The sequence below is a fragment of the Pelodiscus sinensis genome, chromosome 3 (assembly GCF_052426305.1).
Source record: "Pelodiscus sinensis isolate ZL-2025 chromosome 3, ASM5242630v1, whole genome shotgun sequence".
Lineage (NCBI taxonomy): Eukaryota > Metazoa > Chordata > Testudines > Trionychidae > Pelodiscus > Pelodiscus sinensis.
Window position 1 is genome coordinate 7648929 of NC_143054.1, and position 20959 is coordinate 7669887.

The 20959-nt window shown below is 55.3% G+C and overlaps 1 protein-coding gene across 5 annotated transcripts in view; it reads right to left on the reverse strand.

The window, feature by feature from the left end:
* LOC102462815 (uncharacterized) overlaps positions 1-20959 on the reverse strand; it is an 85206-nt gene that overhangs the window by 19444 nt on the left and 44803 nt on the right. For all 5 annotated transcript variants that reach the window (XR_016349074.1, XR_016349075.1, XM_089776994.1 and 2 more), the window contains one exon: positions 338-1089. Coding sequence is in view for 3 of the 5 variants with exons in the window: in XM_089776994.1 (XP_089633120.1) it covers positions 338-1089 (752 nt within the window). In the remaining 2 variants the exon portion in view is untranslated. The remainder of the gene's footprint in view (positions 1-337; positions 1090-20959) is intronic.

The following is a 20959-nucleotide window of genomic DNA, read 5'->3' on the forward strand; positions in this document are numbered from 1 at the left end:
CACCCAATGAGCACAGACTCAGGAGGAGTTGCCCATGCCATGTGCCGAACAACTCTCCCTTCAGCCGGGCTCTCTGACCACGTGCGGCCAGGCCCGGCCCCGGGGAGCTGAGGGGAGCCAAGGGCGCTGCAGAATAGCAGCTCAAATATTCCTTGGGAGGCTCCTTGCCGATAGAGAGCGAGCCAGTCGCAAGCCTGCCCTTGGGGACATCTGTAGAAGGGGGAGCAGGGAGAACCCCCGTCTAGATCAACCAGAACCGCGCAGGTGAGGGGGCTGTGGATAGTCAGGGAACGCAGGGCCCGCAGCACGTGGGGAAGTTATGGGCACCACGCATTACCTGCTGCGACTCAGACCCCAGGCCCAGGGTTTCATAGACCACATCAAAGTGCTTTTCAGGGAGGGGCGGAGGCTGCTCCTCTTCTGGCTCTCTGGAAGTGTCCGGGCTTGCAGGCTGCGAGTGCCCGGGGGGCTTGGATTTCTTACACACTCGGGCGTACATTGCCCGTAGCTGCCGCTCCCTTTCACTCAAGGACTCGTCCGCGGCGGTGGCCTCCTCAAAGGTGAGCTCCTGCCACCCCTCAGGGGACTCCCCGGGGCCCCTGCTGGAACGATCAGCCATAAGCTGCTCCGGTCGCGGCAGCGTGTCTCCTGGTTCATTCTCCTCACCCCCAGCAGCAGCACGGCCTGAGTTCACGTTAGGCTCCTCTGCAGGGCCAGCACGTAGATCCGACGAGCTCCCTTGGCAGCCACGGATTCCTCTATCCCGGATGCTCTCATAGATTGGACCGTACGTGTCCAGACCGGAGCTAGGCTGCTCTGCGATCGTTACCTGCCCATCCCCAGCCACTGGGAGCTCCCGGCGCTGCAGAGACTCTGGGGCCGTCGAGGGTTGGGGAGAAGCTGCTGGAGAACTGCTTCCCAAGCTACCTAGGCCCAACGCTCTGGATTCTCTCTCCTCTCGGCAGTTTGCCAGTGAGGAGCCCAGATCTTTTGGGAGGGTGGAAGCTCCTGGCTGGGGATGGGAGTTTCCAGGGAAGCCGTTCGCCTGCCTTTGGGCATGTGCTGCCGTGTCGCTGGGCACAGAGCCACCTGCCGAGAGAAAAGCATAAGGGAAGACTGAGCCAAAGGCAGGCACCTCGTTTTAATTAAGCGAAAGTAGGACAAACGAGGCAACTGCCACAGGCAGCAAACGATCCAGATGAGCACTGTGCTGGCCAGGTAGCGCACGCATTGCAGCATGTAACCGAGCGTGGTACCCGGAATGGGGTGTCTGCACCCTGATGCCCCCAAGCATCACCACAAACTCTCCAGCCCCTCAAGGATCAGTTTCATCTCCCCAAGCCAGTGTTCTCAAAGTTGTGCTCTGGTGACCCCAGGGGAGCCGACAGCCTGCACAGGTGTGTAGTGGGGCGGCAACATGCTCCCCGAAGGGGCGGGGCCTTGGGTGGAAGAGGCGGGGCTGCGGGCAGCCAGCCCTCAAAGCTGCACGGAGTGTGTGGCACAGAGCTCCAGCGGTGATTTAAAGGGCCCGGATCCCGGCTGATGTTGATGCCGCAGTGGTAGTGACAGCGGTCGCGAGCCCTGGGCCCCATTGAATCACCAGGCCCGGGGGCAACTGCCCCCTTTACCCCTGCCATCAGCAGGCCTGGCTGACCCCTTTCACATACCCGCCTCTGAGGCCAACCCCTCTTATAAAAACACTTTTTTGTGTTTAACGCTATTATAAATGCTGGATGCAGAGCAGCGTTTCAGGATGGAGGCTGACAGCTCACCACCCTCGTGTAATAACCTCACACTCCCCTCGGGGTCATGACCCCATTTGGGAACCCCTGGCCTACACCCTTAGCAAGCCTGAGACACCCTGGATACGTACGTCCGAGGGCTAACCACCGGGGTGCCAAGCCAACTTATCCTCAGCACACGTCAGTCCACGTGTGTCTAGGATGCCAGGGAGTGATGGCTGTAAAGGTTGGCAAGATGCTTAAGCACAGCTCTGCACTGACTCAGTGCAAGCCAGTTCCACCGTCACATGGCTGAGCACGTACACGCACGAAAACCAGAGCACTCAAGCGTCCCGGCCGACATCAACCTTCCTCGCTCAAAGGCACAACCCTGGGTGCTGCCCCTGATGTTTAGTGTTGGTTCAAATACTAGACTGACATGCCCCCTCCCCCCCAGTTGGGATTGCCGCATCTGGGTTTTAAAATCCCTTTTGCGCCGAACTGCCTTGACTGAAAAAGCCCTGGGTGAACACACACAAATAAATGCCCTGTGCCAGAGATTCGCCACCTCTTCCAGGCCAGGCACCTGCCCCGACCTCAGCCCATCTAACTGGACCCCAGGGGCAGCGGGTACGCTGAGCGCCACCCACCTGGCCCTGCCCACGCTCCGCCCCCAGAACTCCTACAGTACTGGGGCTCTACCTTGCCATGGTTCTGGGAGGGAGCAGCTTGACTCCTGTGGGGGGCGGGGCCTGGGCAGAAGGGGCAGGGCTGGGGCGGGGCTGGAGGCGAGGCCTGGGCAGAAGGGGCGGGGCTGGGGCAGGGCTGGAGGCGGGGCCTGGGCAGAAGGGGCGGGGCTGGGGGCAGGGCTGGAGGCTTGCCTCCCCCAGCTCTACCTTCACCCACCGCCCATGCTGGAATCCCCATCTGTGACACCATGTGCTGTGGGTGACCCACTACTATGGGTCAACAACTCTTCAGGCCTGACATACTCACTGCATCTAACACTGCCATGAGGCTACATAAGCACAAGGGACCCGAAATGCATCCCTGGAAGATTCAGAACTCACAGATCATTAATATTATCATGTACACACGGGTAATGTATGCAAAACGACAAACATATGCTGAACTTATGTTCTTAGTACCCCTAGACCAGGGATGGGGGATAATTTTTGATGGGGGGCCACTCCAAGATTTTGGTAAGTGGTCAAGGGCCGTACTTTATAGGGTCAGGGATGGAGGTTGGGTGCAAAAGGGAGCTCAGGGTAGGAGACTGGGGTGCAGGAGAAGGTGTGGGGTCTGAGAGGGAATTTGGGTGAAGGAGAGGGTTGTGGCCTGGGGCAAGGGATTGCGGTGCAGGGTCCAGAAGGGGGTATGGGTGCAGGAGAGGATTATGACCTGGGGAGGGAAGTGTGGGGGGGGGCAGGGTCTAGGAGGGAGTTGGGTGCAGACGGGGATGGGGTGCCAGAGGCAGGCTTTGGCCAGGTGGTGCTTACCTAAGCAACTCCCAGCCAGCGGCACTGTCAAGCAGCCCCCGGCTGGCTGTTCCATGTGGCTCTCTGCACTGGGGGCAGGGGAAGCTTCACACGCTGCTTCCACTCCCAGCAAAATCTCTCAGCTCCTATCGGCCAGTTTCCGATCAATAGGAGCGAAGAGATTTTGCTGGGGGCAGGGGCAGCGAGGAGGGAACAGCCAGCTGCTTGGAGCAGCGCTGTTCCGTGCTGCAGGAGCGGATTGAATGAAAAAGCTTGGCGGGCCAGATCCAGCTCGCAAGAGGTATCTTGTCCACCTCTGTCCTCGACAACCAACGTGGTTCCACCTTGTATCTCCCCAGGCCAGGTGTGACCAAAGACAAAGAAAAGCTCATTTATATGCAAGGTCAGCAAAGCCTTCAAGAGAATCAGCAGGGAGAGATGAATACTTAGCAATCACAATGGGGGAGGGCAAAGGCACCCCAGGGCGACTCCCTGGCTCTGGAAGAGGGGTGAAGGACCCTTGGGAAGAGAGTTCAGCAGCTCCATTCCCGCGGGCGAGAAAAGGCTGGCCCTGCCGCACTTTTCAATGAATGCACGCCAAAGAATTATTGGGCTATAGGTGGAGACAGGTGGCTTGAACTGAATCGGCTGCTTATATTGTATTATACACGTGCATGGAGTAAGGTCTTTAAGGAAAGTTTGTGACTCGCTGGTGATTAATCATAGTGTCATAGAACACTAGAACTGGAAGGGACCTCGAGAGTCCCCTGCCCTCATGGCAGGACCCAGCACCATCTAGACCATCCCTGAGAGGTGTCTGTCCAACCTGCTCTGAAATATCTCCAGAGATGGGGATTCCACAACCTCCCTGGGCAACTTATTCCAGAGTTTCACCACCCTGACAGGCAGGAAGTTTTTCCTAATGTCCAACTAAACCTCCCTTGCTGCAGTTTAAGCTCAGTGCTTCTTGATTAATATCACTGTGGAAATGTCTTGATTCCCACTCCAGGAGGAACTGGGGAGACTCACTGATGTTCTGCTCCAACCAGAGCTTTTCTCCCTGGGAAGGCAGCTATCTACCTGCCTTCAGAGGAAATGAAGCCCGGGGGGATCAAAACAATGGAGGCCGGATCTACATCCGAACCAGCAGGGAGATGGGAAGTCCACAGGAAGGGAAGGGCAGCTGGAAGTCTGTCTGCCTCCAGGGTCCATGAACTTTGGGAGATGGGAGCAGAGAGAGTCAGGAACTCGGTAGCCGTCACTCGGGGGATTAAAGGGGCCAGAGCTCTCGGAATCACAGAGCACTGGATCGTCCCACTGTGCTTCAATACGGGGGTTTCTCCACACTCAGTTACACTTACGAGCTGCAGTGTTTTGTTTCTTTCCAGGAGCGACACACTGAATAACGTCTGGCAGTGTTGCAGGAGAGGGCTGGGCACTGCAGGGAGATGTCTCTGGGGGGACTCAGGGATTGGGGTTGGTCGTGACCCCCGAGGCAAGGTCTGGGCTGGAAGAACACTGACGCGTTTGCTGGCAAGGCAGACGAGTTGGTGTCACATGGCTGAATGTGAGCCAAACTCTGCCGTAGCACCGTAACTCAGTCCAGGGAAACTCCGTAGATTGTTAGAGGCAGAGGACAGAGCTGGGGTCACTGCACACAGTAACTGGCAGTGGAAGCCAGGGTCAGTCCTGCATGCTGGCAGGCTGGGGGTTGTCCTCCAGGCTGCGAATGGCCACAGGCTGGCATTCAAGGGACCCAGAAGTTGCAGGGCAGGCAGCAACACCACCACCTACTGGTCTGAGTTGAACCCCAAAGTGTCATCCGCCCCTGTTTGCACTACTGGAAGGATGGGGGGTCATGCCCTGACACCCATTTGCAGGGCTGGGGGGTGTGGGGCCTAGGGAAACCTCCCCGCAGGTCCTGCCCTGTTCCCACTCCACCCTGTCCCATTCCATCCCTGCTGCACCCTTCCCCCAAACCCAGCCTCTGCCACACCCCTTCCTACACTGGCTCCGCCCCTTCCCCGGTCTCCCACGCAACGTAAACCGGGGGATTACCAGGGGCCAGACAGCAGCAGGGATCGCCCTCCTCCTCACACATTCACCATGGTGGCGGGAGCCAGAGCAACTCGTAGCATGCTCCTCTCGTGCCTTGGGGTAGGGGGCGCCTGGAGATGTGGGGCACCACGGGCGGGGCCAGGGTGGCAGGAGGGAGCAGACGGGTCGCTCCAGCTCCTGCCGCTGCGGTGAGTAAGAATCTAAGAACATACGAACACCAGAACAGCCAGGCTGGGTCAGACCAAAGGTCCATCCAGCCCCATAGCCTGTCTGCCGACACAGCGGTCACTTGGCTCACTGATGGGGGGGGAAAGGGGGCAACTGCCCCAGGAGCCGGCGATACTAAGGGGCCCAGGGCTCCTAGCCACTGCTCCTGCTACTGCGGCTGCCACCAAAACCCCGGGCCCCTTTGAAACACGCCAGAGTGGTAGAGCGCCGTGCCGGGCGTTTCGCAGGGCTCTGAAAGCTGTGGAGGGGGTAGCACCACCACACAGGCAATTCAGAGGCTGGCTGCTCCTGCCCTGCCCCTTCCACACCAGGCCCCCAGGGCAGAGTCGGCCCCCACACACCTTGCTCTGGGGCCCATGGTAGCTGTCGGTCCCACTGTGCACAGGGGTATATTTCACCCCTTTTACGTTCATTTCCATGGAAGAGCCAAATATGCAAAGGTCCCAGGACAGAAAGAACAGAACCAATAACGCTCCTCCAAAAGGTGATCCCATGCCCGCACTGTGATAGCCCCACAAATCAACAGGCATTAAACAAGGCGGCTACAGATTCGGTCAAATTAGGTCAGCACTCTATAGAATCTCACCACCAGTTCCCAGCTGCCCTTCCATGAAGCAAGGGGACATAGAGAGTAGGAGACAATCCCAATCTGCTCTGAATACAGCCTACCCTCTGCAGAGAGCCAAAACTCACCCGTTCTTGGTTCTGGGTAACAATAACACAACAGAGTTCAGAGCAGCCCTTCTGTCCGGGTTTGGCTGTTCCTTGGATTCCTCCCTTAGGAGTGCTCAACCCACTACCTAGATCCTCTTTTTGTGGAGAGCCGTTACAAGCTTTCTCAGATCCAGGGGACAAGCCACCTGCCTTGGTGAGCAAGAAGAACCCACTTCACCAATTCCTGGTGGGATCAAACACCCAACAGTAGGGAAGGGATGTTTCAGGCAAGCTCTGCCAGCCCATTACATACACCACAAAAGTTCCCTCTACACTAGTGCTGGGCAATAAGTTTTGATGGGGAGCCACTCCAAGAATTTAGAAAGTGGTTGAGAGCCAAACTCTTGCATGATATGAATGGAGGAGCTGCAGGGTCTGGGAAGGAGGCTGGGTGCAGAAGGGAACCTGGGGTAAGAGAGGGAGTTTGGATGAAGGAGACCCTGGGGCACTGGGGGTGTGTCTAGACTACATGCCTCCTTCGACGGAGGCATGTAGATTAGCCAGATCGGAAGAGGGAAATGAAGCCGCGATTAAAATAATCGCGGCTTCATTTAAATTTAAATGGCTGCCCCGATCTGCCGATCAGCTGTTTGTAGGCAGATCGGGGCAGTCTGGACGCGACGCGCCGACAAAGAAGCCTTTCTTGATCGGCACAGGTATGCCTCGTGAAACCAGGTTTACCTGTGCCGATGAAGAAAGGCTTCTTTGTCGGCGCATCGCGTCCAGACTGCCCCGATCTGCCGACAAACAGCTGATCGGCAGATCGGGGCAGCCATTTAAATTTAAATGAAGCCGCGATTATTTTAATCGCGGCTTCATTTCCCTCTTCCGATCTGGCTAATCTACATGCCTCCGTCGAAGGAGGCATGTAGTCTAGACACACCCTGGGCTGGAGTGCAGGGGGTTGGATTATGACCTAGGGCAGGGAACTCGGGTACAGGAGAAGGTGCAGGGCCTTGGGGGCTGTGAGCTAGGGCAAGAAGGGACTGTGATCTGGGGCAGGGGATTGGGGTGCTGGATCTGGGAGGGGATATGGGTACAGGAGGGGGACAGAGGATTTGGGTATGTGGAGTAGGGGGCAGGAGTGGAGGACAGAGGAGTGGAGGGCAGAGGGTTGGGGAAGGGAGAGGCTGGGGCGCCAGAGGCAGGATCTGGCCAGGAGACTTACCAGCCAACAGTGGTTCCTGAATCAGCCTCCCTGCCTGTCCCACCCCACACAGGCTGCAAGCCATGTGCTCTGGAGCCCCCTTGTGCCTTGTGGGTATCTGTTCTTGAAAAAGACATCTCCCATTGGCCAGTTTCTGGGCCAATGGGAGCTGTGCAGGGGGCGAGAGCAGCTCCTAAAGCTTTCCCTCCTTCCCTCCGGACTCAGAGTTTTTAAAGAAAAAACACCCCACAGCCGCGTTTCTGAGCGGTGTGCAGATGGGGCGAGGCAAGCAGGGAGCCTGCCTGGGGCTCTCTGCCGCATCCACAGGTTGGATCCGGTGGCTTGGCGGGCCGAATTTTGCCCAGGCCTGCTCTACACCAACAGAAAGTGGGGATGTTAGAATCAATTAGAAATTTCAATGAAACCTGTTTATTAAAACCCACCTAGAATCTCTATTTTTAAAGAAATAAAAGCCAGGACAAACTCAGGGCCCAATAAATATAGCACTAAGAGGAAGACTTGCCTAGTGGTTACATCACTGAGTCCGGCAAGAGCTGGGTTCCATTCCTGGCTCTCCAACCGTTTTCCTTGGAGACCCTGAAGTAAGTCACTTAATCCATCAGTCCCTTAGTTCTAGAGCTGCAAAATGGGAATGATGGGAACACTTCCTTTCTTCCTCTATGTAGGGTGTAAGATCTTTAGGCAGGGATGGTGTCCCTAGTCTCTGTTTGCCAGGAGTTGGGAATGGGCAATGGGGTGGATCACTCAACAGCTGGCCTGGTCTGTTCTTTCCCTCTGGGGCACCTGGCAGTGGACACTGTCAGAAGACTGGGCTAGATAGTTCTTTGGTCTGGCCCAGTATGGCCTCTCTTATGAATCATCTGTGTCTCGTTATGCCCTTGTACAGAGCCTAGCACAATGGGGCTTTGATCTCAGACGGGGTGTGTGTGACGGCGCGTTGGGGGTCCCCCGTCTCCTGCACCCCGAAATGGCACAAACAGACTCCACCAGCCGGTGGAATAGAGGAAGTTTATTGCCTCTCCAGGATACAGTACAGTACAGCACAGATGTAATCTGGTCACAGAGCTGGGCTAGGATGCCTCAGGCCCCCTTGAGATGGGGGAGACTGGGCCCCTAAACTCCAGCCCCTTTCCCTAGGCTGTCTCCTCCATGCTTCCAGCCAGCAACTAACTAACTCTCTTCCAGCCCTGCCCCCCAGCCAGGGCAGCATTCCACCTTCCTTTGTTCCTCTCCATGGGGGGTGTCTGGCCATACTGGTTTGCATAGTGACTCATCCTGTTTTGCTGGGTCGTGGTACCCACGGCAGCCAGTGGGGGTTACCCCAGAGCCAGCAGCATAGAAACCAGCCAGGTACCCCCACTACGTCACAGTGTGAAATTGCAGTACTGATACAGAACATGGGCGTGCTTCTTTAAATGCCATTTTAGAATGTGACGTCTATGAAAACTGGGTACATTTGTGTATCCCACTCACAAAACAACTTAATCATAGCAGCTGGAATTAATCTGTTATTTGAGCATCAGTAGATTTTTGGCTAAGAATGAGGAACAATAATCCTAAACTGTCTATGTAGACACAACTTTCAGGTTTTATAGAAACAGGCATCTATGATACATATGTTCATTGAAAATGTTTCCATGGGGTTTTTTGTAAGCAAATTGTTGAGGGCTTCCGACTTACAATATGTTCCTGCAGCAGTTGCAACCCAGACATCGTAGTGCTGTGCTAGTGCAGGAGGACCAAGGCATGAGACTGTCTAGCAAACAAAAGTTATATGGACCAGTCCAGAAGTACGGGGGGATGAAATAAAACTGAAAGGCAGCAATTTCAAAACTAATGAAAGGCCATGCTTGCTCACAAAACAGAGAATTAGACCGTGGAACTCATTGCCACAAAGTATTATGAGGCCTGGGGTGGAGGAGGGTTCAGCGGGAGGAATGGGACATTGATATGAATGACCGTAAAAGTTCTGGTGCTTGCAATTCAAGAAGGCTTTTGATGGAGGAAGGTTCAGAGCAGAGCCACAAGAATGAGAAAAGGAGAGGCTCTCAGCACTCGGGGTGTGTCTAGACTACAGGGTTTTGTTGACAAAAGTGGACTTTTGCCGACAAAACTATACCTGTGTCTACACTATCGCCGAGTTCTGTCGACATAACGTCGACAGAACTCGGCAGTTTTGTTGACAGCAGTAAACCTCATTCTACGAGGAATAACGCCTTTTGTTGACAGAGTTCTGTCGACAGAAGGCGTTATTGCATCTACACTGTCCTTTGCATCTACACTCTCATGTCGACAAAGCGGCTTGCTTTGTCGACAGAACTGGATGTAGTCTAGATGCTCTTTGTCGACAGAAGCTTTGTCGACAGTTATCTGTCGACAAAGCCTCTGTCAACAAAAGCCTGTAGTCTAGACGTACCCTCAGTCTCTTTAGTTAATCAAAGGGAAGATTAAGGGTGATTTGATCCCAGTCTATAAGTATCTACATGGGGAACCAAAAGGTCGTGAATGGCCCATCCATCTAGCAGAGAAAGACCTACCAATAGGGCCCTACCAAAAATGCACCATAGACAGGGAAACCTGGTCTCCTACCATGAAATCTCGCCTTTTGTGTGCCTTGACCTGTACTTTACAGACGTCACGGGAGAGACGGGTGTTTCTCAAATTGGGCGTCCGTCCCCAAAAGGAAATTGCCAGGTTATGAGAGGCTCATGCACTAAGCTTCAGAGATTCCAGGGTCAGTCCCGCCTGTTGGCGGTACATTAACAGTGCAAGAAAGGAAACCAACAAGGAACAATGGTAAAAACTGCATTGGCTCATCCAGGCTTAACCATCTGTGGTGTTACCACCACCCCAGGCAAGGACATTCTCAAGGAGACAATGCCCTCTCTGTGCTGCACTGACTGTAGCCTGTACTTATGGCTTGATAGCCATTACCAGCTCCCTCTGGTCAGCCGGAGCACTGGAACACAGAGGAGGAGATGCAAAGCGGTTGCCTGTTCCCCCCCACACCGGCAACATGGGCAGGAGAGGAAAAGAATAGCTTTTTGGGGGCCCCTGAAGGCCCAACGGCTGAGGAGTCACTGCTGGTTCTCCCATGGCTCCGATGTTGCTAGTGTCTACGGCAGCGACACAAGGCAACGAGCAAACATCCTGCGATCCCCTTTTGAAAATGGCGGCTCTCCAGGAACCAAACAAACAGGCTGCGTGCAGTGCGAAACCTTCTTCCCTGCCTAGCTAAGAGCTGATGCAGCAAGTCTAGACCAAGGACCCGTTTCTTTCCCTGCCAGGTCTCCACACTGCACCCACCGTGTACCACAACCGGGATCAGGACCAGGCAGGTTCTGGTATTTGCATAGCACGTCTATTCTTCCCAACCACGGAGGACCACAGCGTTCTAGTCCACAGGCCGCTGAGTGTTGGTTCTTGTAGTGAGTTTATTCCTCTAGTCAAATATTTATTTAAGAAGGGCCTCTCCTCTCCGTGCAGGATTTGTCAACATTGGTGCCAGGCAAAACTATCCGCCAAGCAGGTTTGTTCACCTCACCACAAAAGAGCCTCGGAGGCACTGGGTTATTTATATCATGCTTTAAAGGGCCACTGTCCAAGGAACAGGCCCAGTATTTCACATTTCCCCAAAGTCCTCACTCTTTTACCTCAGGGCCCTGCTGTTGCTGAAAATAAAATCTACTTATCCATCCGACATGGGGCTGCTCAAAGCCGAGTCCCTCAGATGGTGACCCAGAGAGCTGAACATGGTGTGGTCTCAGACATAGAAGCTGTGGTCCAAAGCAGCGCTCCAGCAGGAGTCACTGAATGGAGTCCCATCAGTTCTCTTTCTACACCTAAAGCGGTGTCCAGTCTTTGGAGAAATGCTGCTTTGTTTTGTGACACAGTTGCATTGGGGCAAGCAGCAAGCCGTGCCGCGCTCCCTCTAACCAGTCTAGCCAGAGCTGCTCCCTGGGAACTGGGTATTAGGCTGAGAGTTCTAATGGCGGGGGGAGAGGGGGAAGGGTTGCCTGCATGCTGTTTGTGACCATCTCCACTCCAGGACTGGTGTATGCAAGTAAACAAAGAAGTTAGACAGAGGCGATGTCTAGACTGCAGGCTTCTTGCGCAAGAAGCCTTTGGCGCAAGAATTTTTGCACAAAACGTCTTGCGCAAGAGCACATCCACACCTCAAAGCACATCGCAAAAGCAATGTGCTTTTGCGCAAGAGAGCGTCCACACTGTATGGACACTCTTGCGCAAGAAAGCTCTGATGGCCATTCACAGAACGGCCATCAGAGCATCTGTGCTTTTTCTCATTGGGGTTTCTTGCACAAAAAACTCCTCTGGAACATCCACACTTGCCTTTTTGCACAAGAGCTGTAGTGCGAAAGGGAGTTCTGCCTCGTAGAAGGAGGTTTACCTAAACCAGCAAAAGCCCTCTGTTCTGCCATTTTACTGCTGATTTACTTGCACAAAAGCACATTTGAAGTGTGGATGCTCTGCAGGTTTTTGCGCAAAACCAATAATTTTTGCGCAAAAACCTTGCAGTGTAGACATAGCCTAACAGTATACCCAGACACCACGTTTGGATACCTTTCCAACGGGAATGGGAGCCGAAAGGCTCTGACTTCTGCTGCTGCTGCTGCTGGCAGAGAAGGGCAACTGGGGATTGAAATAGGTGGGGAAACTCACCACACCAGGAAGTGAGGAAGGGGGGTTCACCCACATGTACAAGTGAGGGGGGAGGCTCCAGTTGCTTTTAGCAGAAGAGGGGAGCCTGAACTCCAAGTCTCACTTTAATCCCTGTGATGCACGATCACATCTCCTTTCCTTGCTGGCAGGCAGGGTTACTTGCCGATCAGAGGCGCAGGTCAGGACAGGTCAGTGTCGGGAGCCCCGGGTTGGCTGGAGGGATGACAATAGAATCTACTTATCCAGTAGATAACTGGTTTGCGGTGTCTCTTTGTAACTGACATGCAATTATGTAACAGAGTCTTGAACGCATACGAAAGCAGGGGCAGGTCTATTTATAAGCGAATCCCTCGCAGGCTAATAGGATATAATTGGTTGTTGCGTACTGCAGGCTGGTAATCCGGCCCAGATTACTCGTGCACGAAACTGACTATAACGGACCAACCTGCCATCGCCGTCCTCATGTGAAGCCATTTTACCCTTGTCTGGCCTGGGTCCCACTGCCGGCTCTTCCCTGGAGCAGCCCGGCACATCACAGCAGTGCACCAGCAGGGCCAGTGGCCACTGCCTTTGGCAGCTTTGAGATCAGAGAGCGAGGCAGCAAGCAAGGGCCTGCAGAGCCGAGGGGTCACAGCCCAACCGGTGCTGGCCTCCAACACTGCACCCATGCCCTGTTCTATGGGGCACGACCCGATGCGTGGCCAACACACACGCTCTCCCCTGCGCCCTTCCAAACCCCCTGGTGCCAAAGGTGTCTTTCAGCAAAGCCAACCCCGTGCGGCTGAGACGATGCCGCAGCTCTCTCAGGCCACATTCACACGGGTTCCGTATCCAGAGCTCCCTCGCCGACACGTTGCATGAGAAGTAGGGAGGTAAAATCCCATTTAATTGGTTAACCAGTTAAACGTGAAGTTTAATTGGTTAACCAGTTAAGGGGGGGGTGCTCCATCCCCCTCCCTCCGGCCACAGGAAGGGGTGGGTCCAGCCCAGTAGGGTAGCACCTGCCTGTGGCCCTCCCCTACATAAATTCATGGAGGTTGGGTCCATCCATACCTATTAGCCAAGATGGGCAGGGAGGGTATCCCTAGTCTGTGTGTGTCAGGGGCTGGGAATTGCCGACAGGGGAGGGATCCCTGGATGATTCCCTGTTCTGTTCAGTTCCTCTGGGGCACCTGGCATTGGCCACTGTGAGCAGACAGGACACTGGGCTACATGGACCTTTGTTCTGACCCAGTGTGGACGCTCTTCTGTTCTTATGTCCCGGGGCCCAGTTGCCCGGAGCAGCCACTGGCTGCAATACATACAGGCCACGGCGGACATGGGCCCCTCGGACCCTAGAGCAGCCCCTGTGCACGGCAGACAGCCCCCTGCCCACTGCAAGCAGGGAGCCACTCTGGCCCCCGCCAGTTAACCGGAACAGGGAAGCCTCGCCCATTAAGATTAACCAATTAACTAGTTAACCTCTCACATCCCTAACGAATGACACCAAGGAGCCAATCTCCAGAAGTGACCGAGGGCACGGCCTATGGCAGTACAAGCCGGCTCTCTATTCCCTGGCAGGGAGCAGGGTTCCTAAAGATTAACCTCCCCATCACATGGGCAGGGATCAAGCTGCCCTGGCTTCAGTTCAATGCAAATAGCCACAACTAAAAATAACCACCGCACGCCTAACCCAGCCAGCCATGCACGCATGCACCCAGACACTAGCCAGGTCAGGGCCGGAGTCCTCAATCCTGTCGGCAGCCCAGAGGGTTATTCCGCCTCTGTCTATTGCTGCTCTCTCTCCGCCTCAGAAGGTTTTTTGACCCCAAGGTCCCTTCTTCGCAGAGCCGGCTGTAACACCGTAGACGGGAGAGCTGCTGACCGGCCTGGCTGCTGTCTGTGGTCACTCACTGGGTAGGCCATGGCATATATTAATTCTGTCGTCAGCACGCGGCCGCCTCACCCCCTTCCCAGCCACACTGGCACCAAACGAGAGACTTCCACCACCCAGGCTACAGGGCCCAACACCTCTCGAAAACATTTTCTCTATCTATAAAAGTCTCGTCAGCCTCCTAAGGGGGCTACTGAGATCCAGGGAAGACCGAGGGCCTGTCCATTGCTCTCCTGCAGATCCAAAAAACCCAACCACAAAAAAGCCAAGGGCCATGAGGCTGAAGCGCTACTGTGGCACGGCGGAATGAAGAGGGGGAGGGCAGAGAGCAGCATGGAGTCTGGGCCGGGCTGACCCTGGCACTCCCAATCCCCTACATGATGAGAGATCTGGCTAGAGCAGGGGTTCTCAGACTTTTTGGCCCACAGCCCACCCCACTCAATGCAAACCTTTCTGTAGGCCACCAGCCAACCATCCATGAGGATAAAATGGGTGCAGGAGCAGGCTGAGGTAGGAGGGTTTAGATCGGAGGGAGGATGCAGGAGCGGGTTGGGTGTCTGGCCAGGAGGCTGGGTGCAGGAGTAGGCTGAGGTGGCGGGGGAGGTCTGGCCAGGAGGCTGGGTGCAGGAGTAGGCTGAGGTGGGGGGGGAGGTCTGGCCCGGAGGCTGGGTGCAGGAGTAGGCTGAGGTGGCGGGGGAGGTCTGGCCAGGAGGCTGGGTGCAGGAGTAGGCTGAGGTGGGGGGGGAGGTCTGGCCCGGAGGCTGGGTGCAGGAGTAGGCTGAGGTGGCGGGGGAGGTCTGGCCAGGAGGCTGGGTGCAGGAGTAGGCTGAGGTGGGGGGGAGGTCTGGCCAGGAGGCTGGGTGCAGGAGTAGGCTGAGGTGGCGGGGGAGGTCTGGCCAGGAGGCTGGGTGCAGGAGTAGGCTGAGGTGGGGGGGAGGTCTGGCCAGGAGGCTGGGTGCAGGAGTAGGCTGAGGTGGCGGGGGAGGTCTGGCCAGGAGGCTGGGTGCAGGAGTAGGCTGAGGTGGGGGGGAGGTCTGGCCAGGAGGCTGGGTGCAGGAGTAGGCTGAGGTGGCGGGGGAGGTCTGGCCAGGAAGCTGGGTGCAGGAGTAGGCTGAGGTGGGGGGGAGGTCTGGCCCGGAGGCTGGGTGCAGGAGTAGGCTGAGGTGGGGGGGAGGTCTGGCCAGGAGGCTGGGTGCAGGAGTAGGCTGAGGATGGGGAGGTCTGGCCAGGCTGAGGTGAGGGGAGGGTAAATTAATGGAGATTGCCTATCTCCTAGAACTGGAAGGGACCTTGAACTGTCATTGAGTCTAGTCCCCTGCCTTCACAGCAGGACTAAGTACCATCCCTGACAAATTTTTGCCCCAAATCCCTAACTGGCCTCCACAAGGATTGAACTCACAACCCTGGGTTTAGCAGGAGCAGGGTGTGGGTGCAGGGTCTCGACAAGGTGTGGGTACATGAGGGGGATAAGGGTGTGGGGTCTGAGCATGAGGAGCTGGCGGTGCTTACCCAACTCCCTGCCTCCTGCTGCTCCCAGGCACTACTCCCATTGGCTGTAATTCCAACCAATGGGAGCAGCGGGAAAAGCCTCTAGGCAAGCGGTTTCCTGTGCTGCCATTTCCCCAGCCACGTAGGGTTGCCAGATGGTTTAACAAAAAATACCGAATACTCCCCCCCCCCCCAAAAAAAAACCACTGGGAAAAAATTCTGTTGAGGAAAACAAAGGGGGAGAGATCAAAGCTGTCAAGCAAAAACAAACAAACAAACAAAAAAACAAACAAAAAAAGCCCACCAGTACAGAATTGTCAAGCAAAACCAAAAAAATTTGTTTTTTAAGTAGGCTGCCCCTTTAAGACGGCCGCCATCTTGGAAGCCATTTTTAAAACCCCGCAGCTCCGACTCGCTAAGTACAGGGAAGCCAGGGGGGAACAGGCAGAGGGCGGGGGACAGGGGCTGTTGGGGCGGGGGCACAGGAGCGGCTTTGCAAGCCGTGGGTGGGCCATGGCTGGTGTTGAGGGAGGCATCACGTGGCCAGCTCCCAGGTCTCTGCTGGGCACGTGGGCCAGAGCAGCGTGGCGCCTGGCAAGTGCCCCCCTCCTGCCCCCCTTCACTACACCTCTGCCGTGCTCCTCACTTCCCCACCCTCGCCCCTGCCAGATGTGGCAGGGGAAAATTATCTCCACCGGGCTTCCGTCCGAGGGAAACAGGAAATACCGGACGTTTCACGTGTCTGGTATTTCCTGGGGTTTTTTACTGGACGGAGCCTGCAAATACCGGACTGTCCAGGTGAAAACTGGACATCTGGCAACCATTGGAGCCAGGGGAGGGGGAGCCGCTTCCTTCCCCTGCAAGCCAGATGTGGCCCACCAGGCTCAACCCTCTTTCCCCTCAGTGGGAAGCTGGTGCAGGCGCTCCAACCCCACGGGCGGGGGGCACAGTGCTGGAGTGCCAGTGTGGGCTCCTTGCTGTGTGTGGGGGGAGGGGGGTTGGACCACACTTCGAGAACCACTGAACTAAAGCAAGTGCCCCCATAGTTCAAGAAGTGGCTGTGTTACAGGGAACAGCATTTGTTCCTTCTGATTGTGGGTCCAGCTCAGAGCCCGTCCCCCCACCTGCACCCCAATCCGCTGCCTGAACCCACAGTCTCCTCCCACACTCCAAATCCCTCCACCTCACCCCCACAACCCTCTCCTGTGCCCTGAACCCCTCAGTTCTGGCCCCACCCCACAGCCCGCCTCCCCAGTTAGAACCCTCCCCCCTTCCACACCCCAACCCCCTGCCCCAGCCCAATGAAAGTGGGGGAGAGTGAGCCAACTGGAGGCGAGGCTTCAGAGAAGAGGTGGGGCAGAGGGTGTGGCCTTGGGGAAGGGGTGGGCCTACTAGGGTATTCGATTTTGTGCAATCGGAAAGTTGACAACCCTAAACTCTTCTGGGGAGTAGGATGACCCTGCGATAGACCGAGACACTCTGCCCTGCCAGTGAACAACTGGCACCCTGGAAAGCCAAGAACAGCACACTTCCAGGAACACAAAGCGTTCGTTTCTAGCCCTGGGCTCTCCCTGGTCCCTAAGCCCAGCGAGGCTCTGGGGGTCCTGGTGAAGGACCACACGAAGGTCTGAGTGTCAGGACTTGATATGTGACCCTCCCTCCCGGCGGTGCCACTCCTGAAATGGGGGGGTGGCGCAGTTCTGTGGCCTGGGAGTTAAATCGCCCCTGTTGAGTGTCCCGCTGGCCAGGCTTTCATTATTCCCCACAGCGCATTACCCACCTGTGCCCCGTTACCAGGGACCTAGGCTGCCTGCAGCTGGAGCAGGCTCTCCCTTCACCATGCGCTTCATCCAGGGCCCTTCGTAAGCCAAGCTCAGGTTCTTCATGGAGCAGCCAGAGCAGGAAACCCAACCGCCAAACCTGGGCGTGTTTGGACTGCACAGTACACACTTCCCAGTGCTCCACTTGAATGGGCCCGGCCCAGCTTTTCAGTGCACGGCATGAATATTATACTAGGACTCCTCCACTCGCAGCTCTGTGAGACAAGTGGTGTTATCCCCATTTTATAGATGGGAAACTGAGGCTCCCAGGGGTTTTTAGAGATGTGCCCAAAAGCCAGTAAAGGAGCCAGGAATAGAACTCAGAACATCACGTACATAAGCTGCACAGGTCTCAGGTTCGAGTCTGTCCACAGACAACCGGGGTCTGTTGGCATTACACCTCCTCCCAATAGACATCTGCCTGCTGGCTGATCATTTACTCCGGGAAGGGGACTTGCAAGAAGCAAAGAACAACAGGATGAGGAGAGAGCCTGAATGAGCCATGCATCTGCCTGGTCCAGACACACTTGGGTGGCAGTGTTCCATCTAATTTTTCCCCCAATCTGTGTGCAGAATAATTTTTGTTAGGTGCACCAAGGTATGTGCACCACCAATAGGAACATGCTGCTGGCTGTGGGTGCTCTGCTAATCAGCTGGGTGGTATCTGAATCTCTCCTGGGTGGCTGCCCAAGCATGCAGCTTACAAGGAGCCCCACTGTGCACGTCCTACATTCTCTCCTGGGCCTGAGGCCCTGCCTCATGGTGTCCCTGGATGGCTCACCCCACATGCTTCCTTAGCATCCTATCACTGGCATCTGGATCTGCTATAGGAGTGGGGGGGAGGGGTCACACATTCATCCAAAATTGGTTGTTAGGTTCCCAAATATGATCCCTGGGGCTTGAATCCTCAGCTCTAGAACTGGCACAGCACAGAGACGAGCCCAAAGTGGGGGCTGCTGGCACTTGGGGCTTCAGCCCCTCGGAGGAGGGGGGAGGGGAGCTGCCGGTGCTCAGGGCTCCAGCCCCATAGCGGGGAGGAGAAGGAGTCGCTGGCACTTGGGATCCAGCCCCATGGGTGGGGGAAGGAGCTGCCAGCACTCTGGGCTCCAGCCCCATAGTGGGGGGAGGGGGAGCTGCTGGTGCTCGGGTGCACTCGGGGCTCCAGCCTCAAAGGGGTGGGGGAGGAGCCGCTGGTGCTTGGGGCTCCTGCAGCTGAAGTGCCGAGTGCCGGCAGCTCCCCGTCCACCCTGCCCCACTGTAGGGATGAACTTCAGCCCTGCAGCATGCAGGGTGCACAGGGGAAGGGAGTCGCTGGCACTTTGGGCTTTCGCAGCTAAAGCCCTGAGCGCTGGCAGCTCCTCCCTCCCTTCGCTGCAGGGGAAAATTGAGACAACGTGCCCGTTTTTAAAAAAAAGTCGGGATGCTGAGAAGAGGTCTTAAATCTACCCTAACTACATGGAACTGAGGCGTTCAAAGCGCTTCCTTTAGCTCAAATATTAACGAGCTAAACCTCAAAGCTCCTTCGGGAGAGCAGAGAGGTGTCATCTCCTTTTTACAAATGGGGAAGTTGAGGCACAGGGCAGCGAAGTAACGCACCTCCAAACTCAAAATGGAAATCAGCAAGGCTTGGACTCGAGCTTTGATCCTGCGGCTACATGGCTTCCCCTTATCATATCGACGATCTGTCCTCCGCCCCACGCGTCGGCAGTCACAGCACCTCTGTGAGGCAGCCTTGGGCATTTCTTGCAACGGAGGCAGGGAGGTTAAGAGGGGCCCGAAGCCCCACACAGCATCCCAGATGGGATTAGACCTCTAGAAATCCTGGCTCCCAGACCACCCGACCCTTCTTCTGCAGCACGGCAGGTAGAGAGAGATTGTGAAATGCCCAGGATGCAACACAGTGTTCCGCAACCAAAGTGACTCTTGGCCTTTTTGTTCCCCTCTAGGTTTTAACTATTGTTTGGGGTTTACATTCCTGTTCTGCAGGCTGTGGAGAAATCAGCACAACACAGCCTTCCCCCTCCACCCCCAGCCCCAGTCAGGGGGAGTTTAGCCAGGCTCCCTGCTAATTAGCTCCCAAACAACCTATCATCTTCTCAATGAAGCATCTCAGAAGGAAACCACAATGATTCATCGGGAACAGCAGCAGTCACTGTTCCGGGACCAGCGTGTGAGAAGCCTATTCCTCACCCATCACGTCCACACTCCCTGAAAGAAACCCACTGACCAGAGGCCAGAAAGTCACAAGGTTCCCCTCCCATGCCTTCCCTCAGGACTCACACTTCAAGCTTTCAAAGCAGGGAGCTGGGGGCGGGGTGCCACACCTGGAACACACTGATAGTGTCTCAACACAGAGCAATACACAGCAGGCCCAGAGAAAATCCCTGGGAGCCACTGCCTGCCCAAGCCTGTTGTGAAATCGACATCTCGGTCTATCATCACAAAGCCTTCCCTTCCCACCACCCTGGGGCTTAGCTTCCTCTCGAGAGCCTTTCCTGGGCAGCGGTATCGCCACCCAACGTGCAGAAAAATGAAGCAGCCCCTTGGAACCTATTATTAGTGAGTTCTGCAGTCCCCCAGCTGAGGTCTGTGGAGGGTTCTGTGGCGATCCGGCTGGTCACCGGAGGCCGGCTTTTCCTCCTCCTCCTTCCTGGCTGCAAAACTGCATTAATAAAGCACAAAACACACCCGCGTCCTGTTGTCACACTGCCACGGGAGTGACTGCGGAGTGCCACGGGGACACACGGAGATTGTGAGTGAGAAAGGAGTCGATGGTTGCGAATGGGACAGGCAGACAATGGTTACCAGGACGCGAAGGGTCCACAAGGCAATCTCTAGGAAGCAGAGGTCTGCTCTGTTACAAAGTCAGAGACTCATTCAACTGTCAGATTTGGGGGAGTTTTGCTTAGGAGAATCTGCCCTTTTCTAGAGTGACTAATGATTCCTAGGACTCAACTCAAGGTACATTAAAAATAGGCCTAGTTTTCAGAATGTGCAGCATACCCACCCTCTGAAAATCAGCTTGAGACATCTCCAATTGGCAGCCGCAAGCACCAGACACTTCTTGACCTCTGTGTGTCAAGCGCCCTACCTTTACTTTGCTGTACAATGCTGCCCGTCGTGTGAACAACACTGAATAACGTATTCTTGCAAACAGGCAAATAGAACGTGCAGCGACCCTTGTGTTTGATAGGCAGGCAGATTTGGAATTGTTAAGTCTGCAGATTAATTTCTTCTATTGGAGTATTCCATTTATTTATTGTTTTGTTAAAAAATCCTTTCTCATGTCAACGGGCTTCTGGCCAATACCGAACCACAACTGACAGGAGCCTGCTAAAAGCACCACGCAGTTCGGGTATGTCTACACTTCATTCCTCTTCTGAGAGAGGAATGCAAATGCAGACACCCGCAACTGCAAATGAAGCATGGATTTGAATTTCCCGTGCTTCATTTGCATAATCGCATTATGGCACTATTGCGGAATAGCGCTATTTTGAGAAACAAAAAGGGGTTATTTCGAGATAAAACACTTCTTTCAAAATAACCTCAAGGGCAATTGCACCATAATGCGATTATGCAAATGAAGTGTGGGAAATTCAAATCAAATTCAAATTCATTTGCAGTTTCGGGTGTCTGCATTTGCATTCCTCTCTCGGAAGAGGAATGAAGTGTAGACATACCCTTCTTGACCAGACTCACGTCTCTTCTGAACCAGGAATGAACCACTCTAG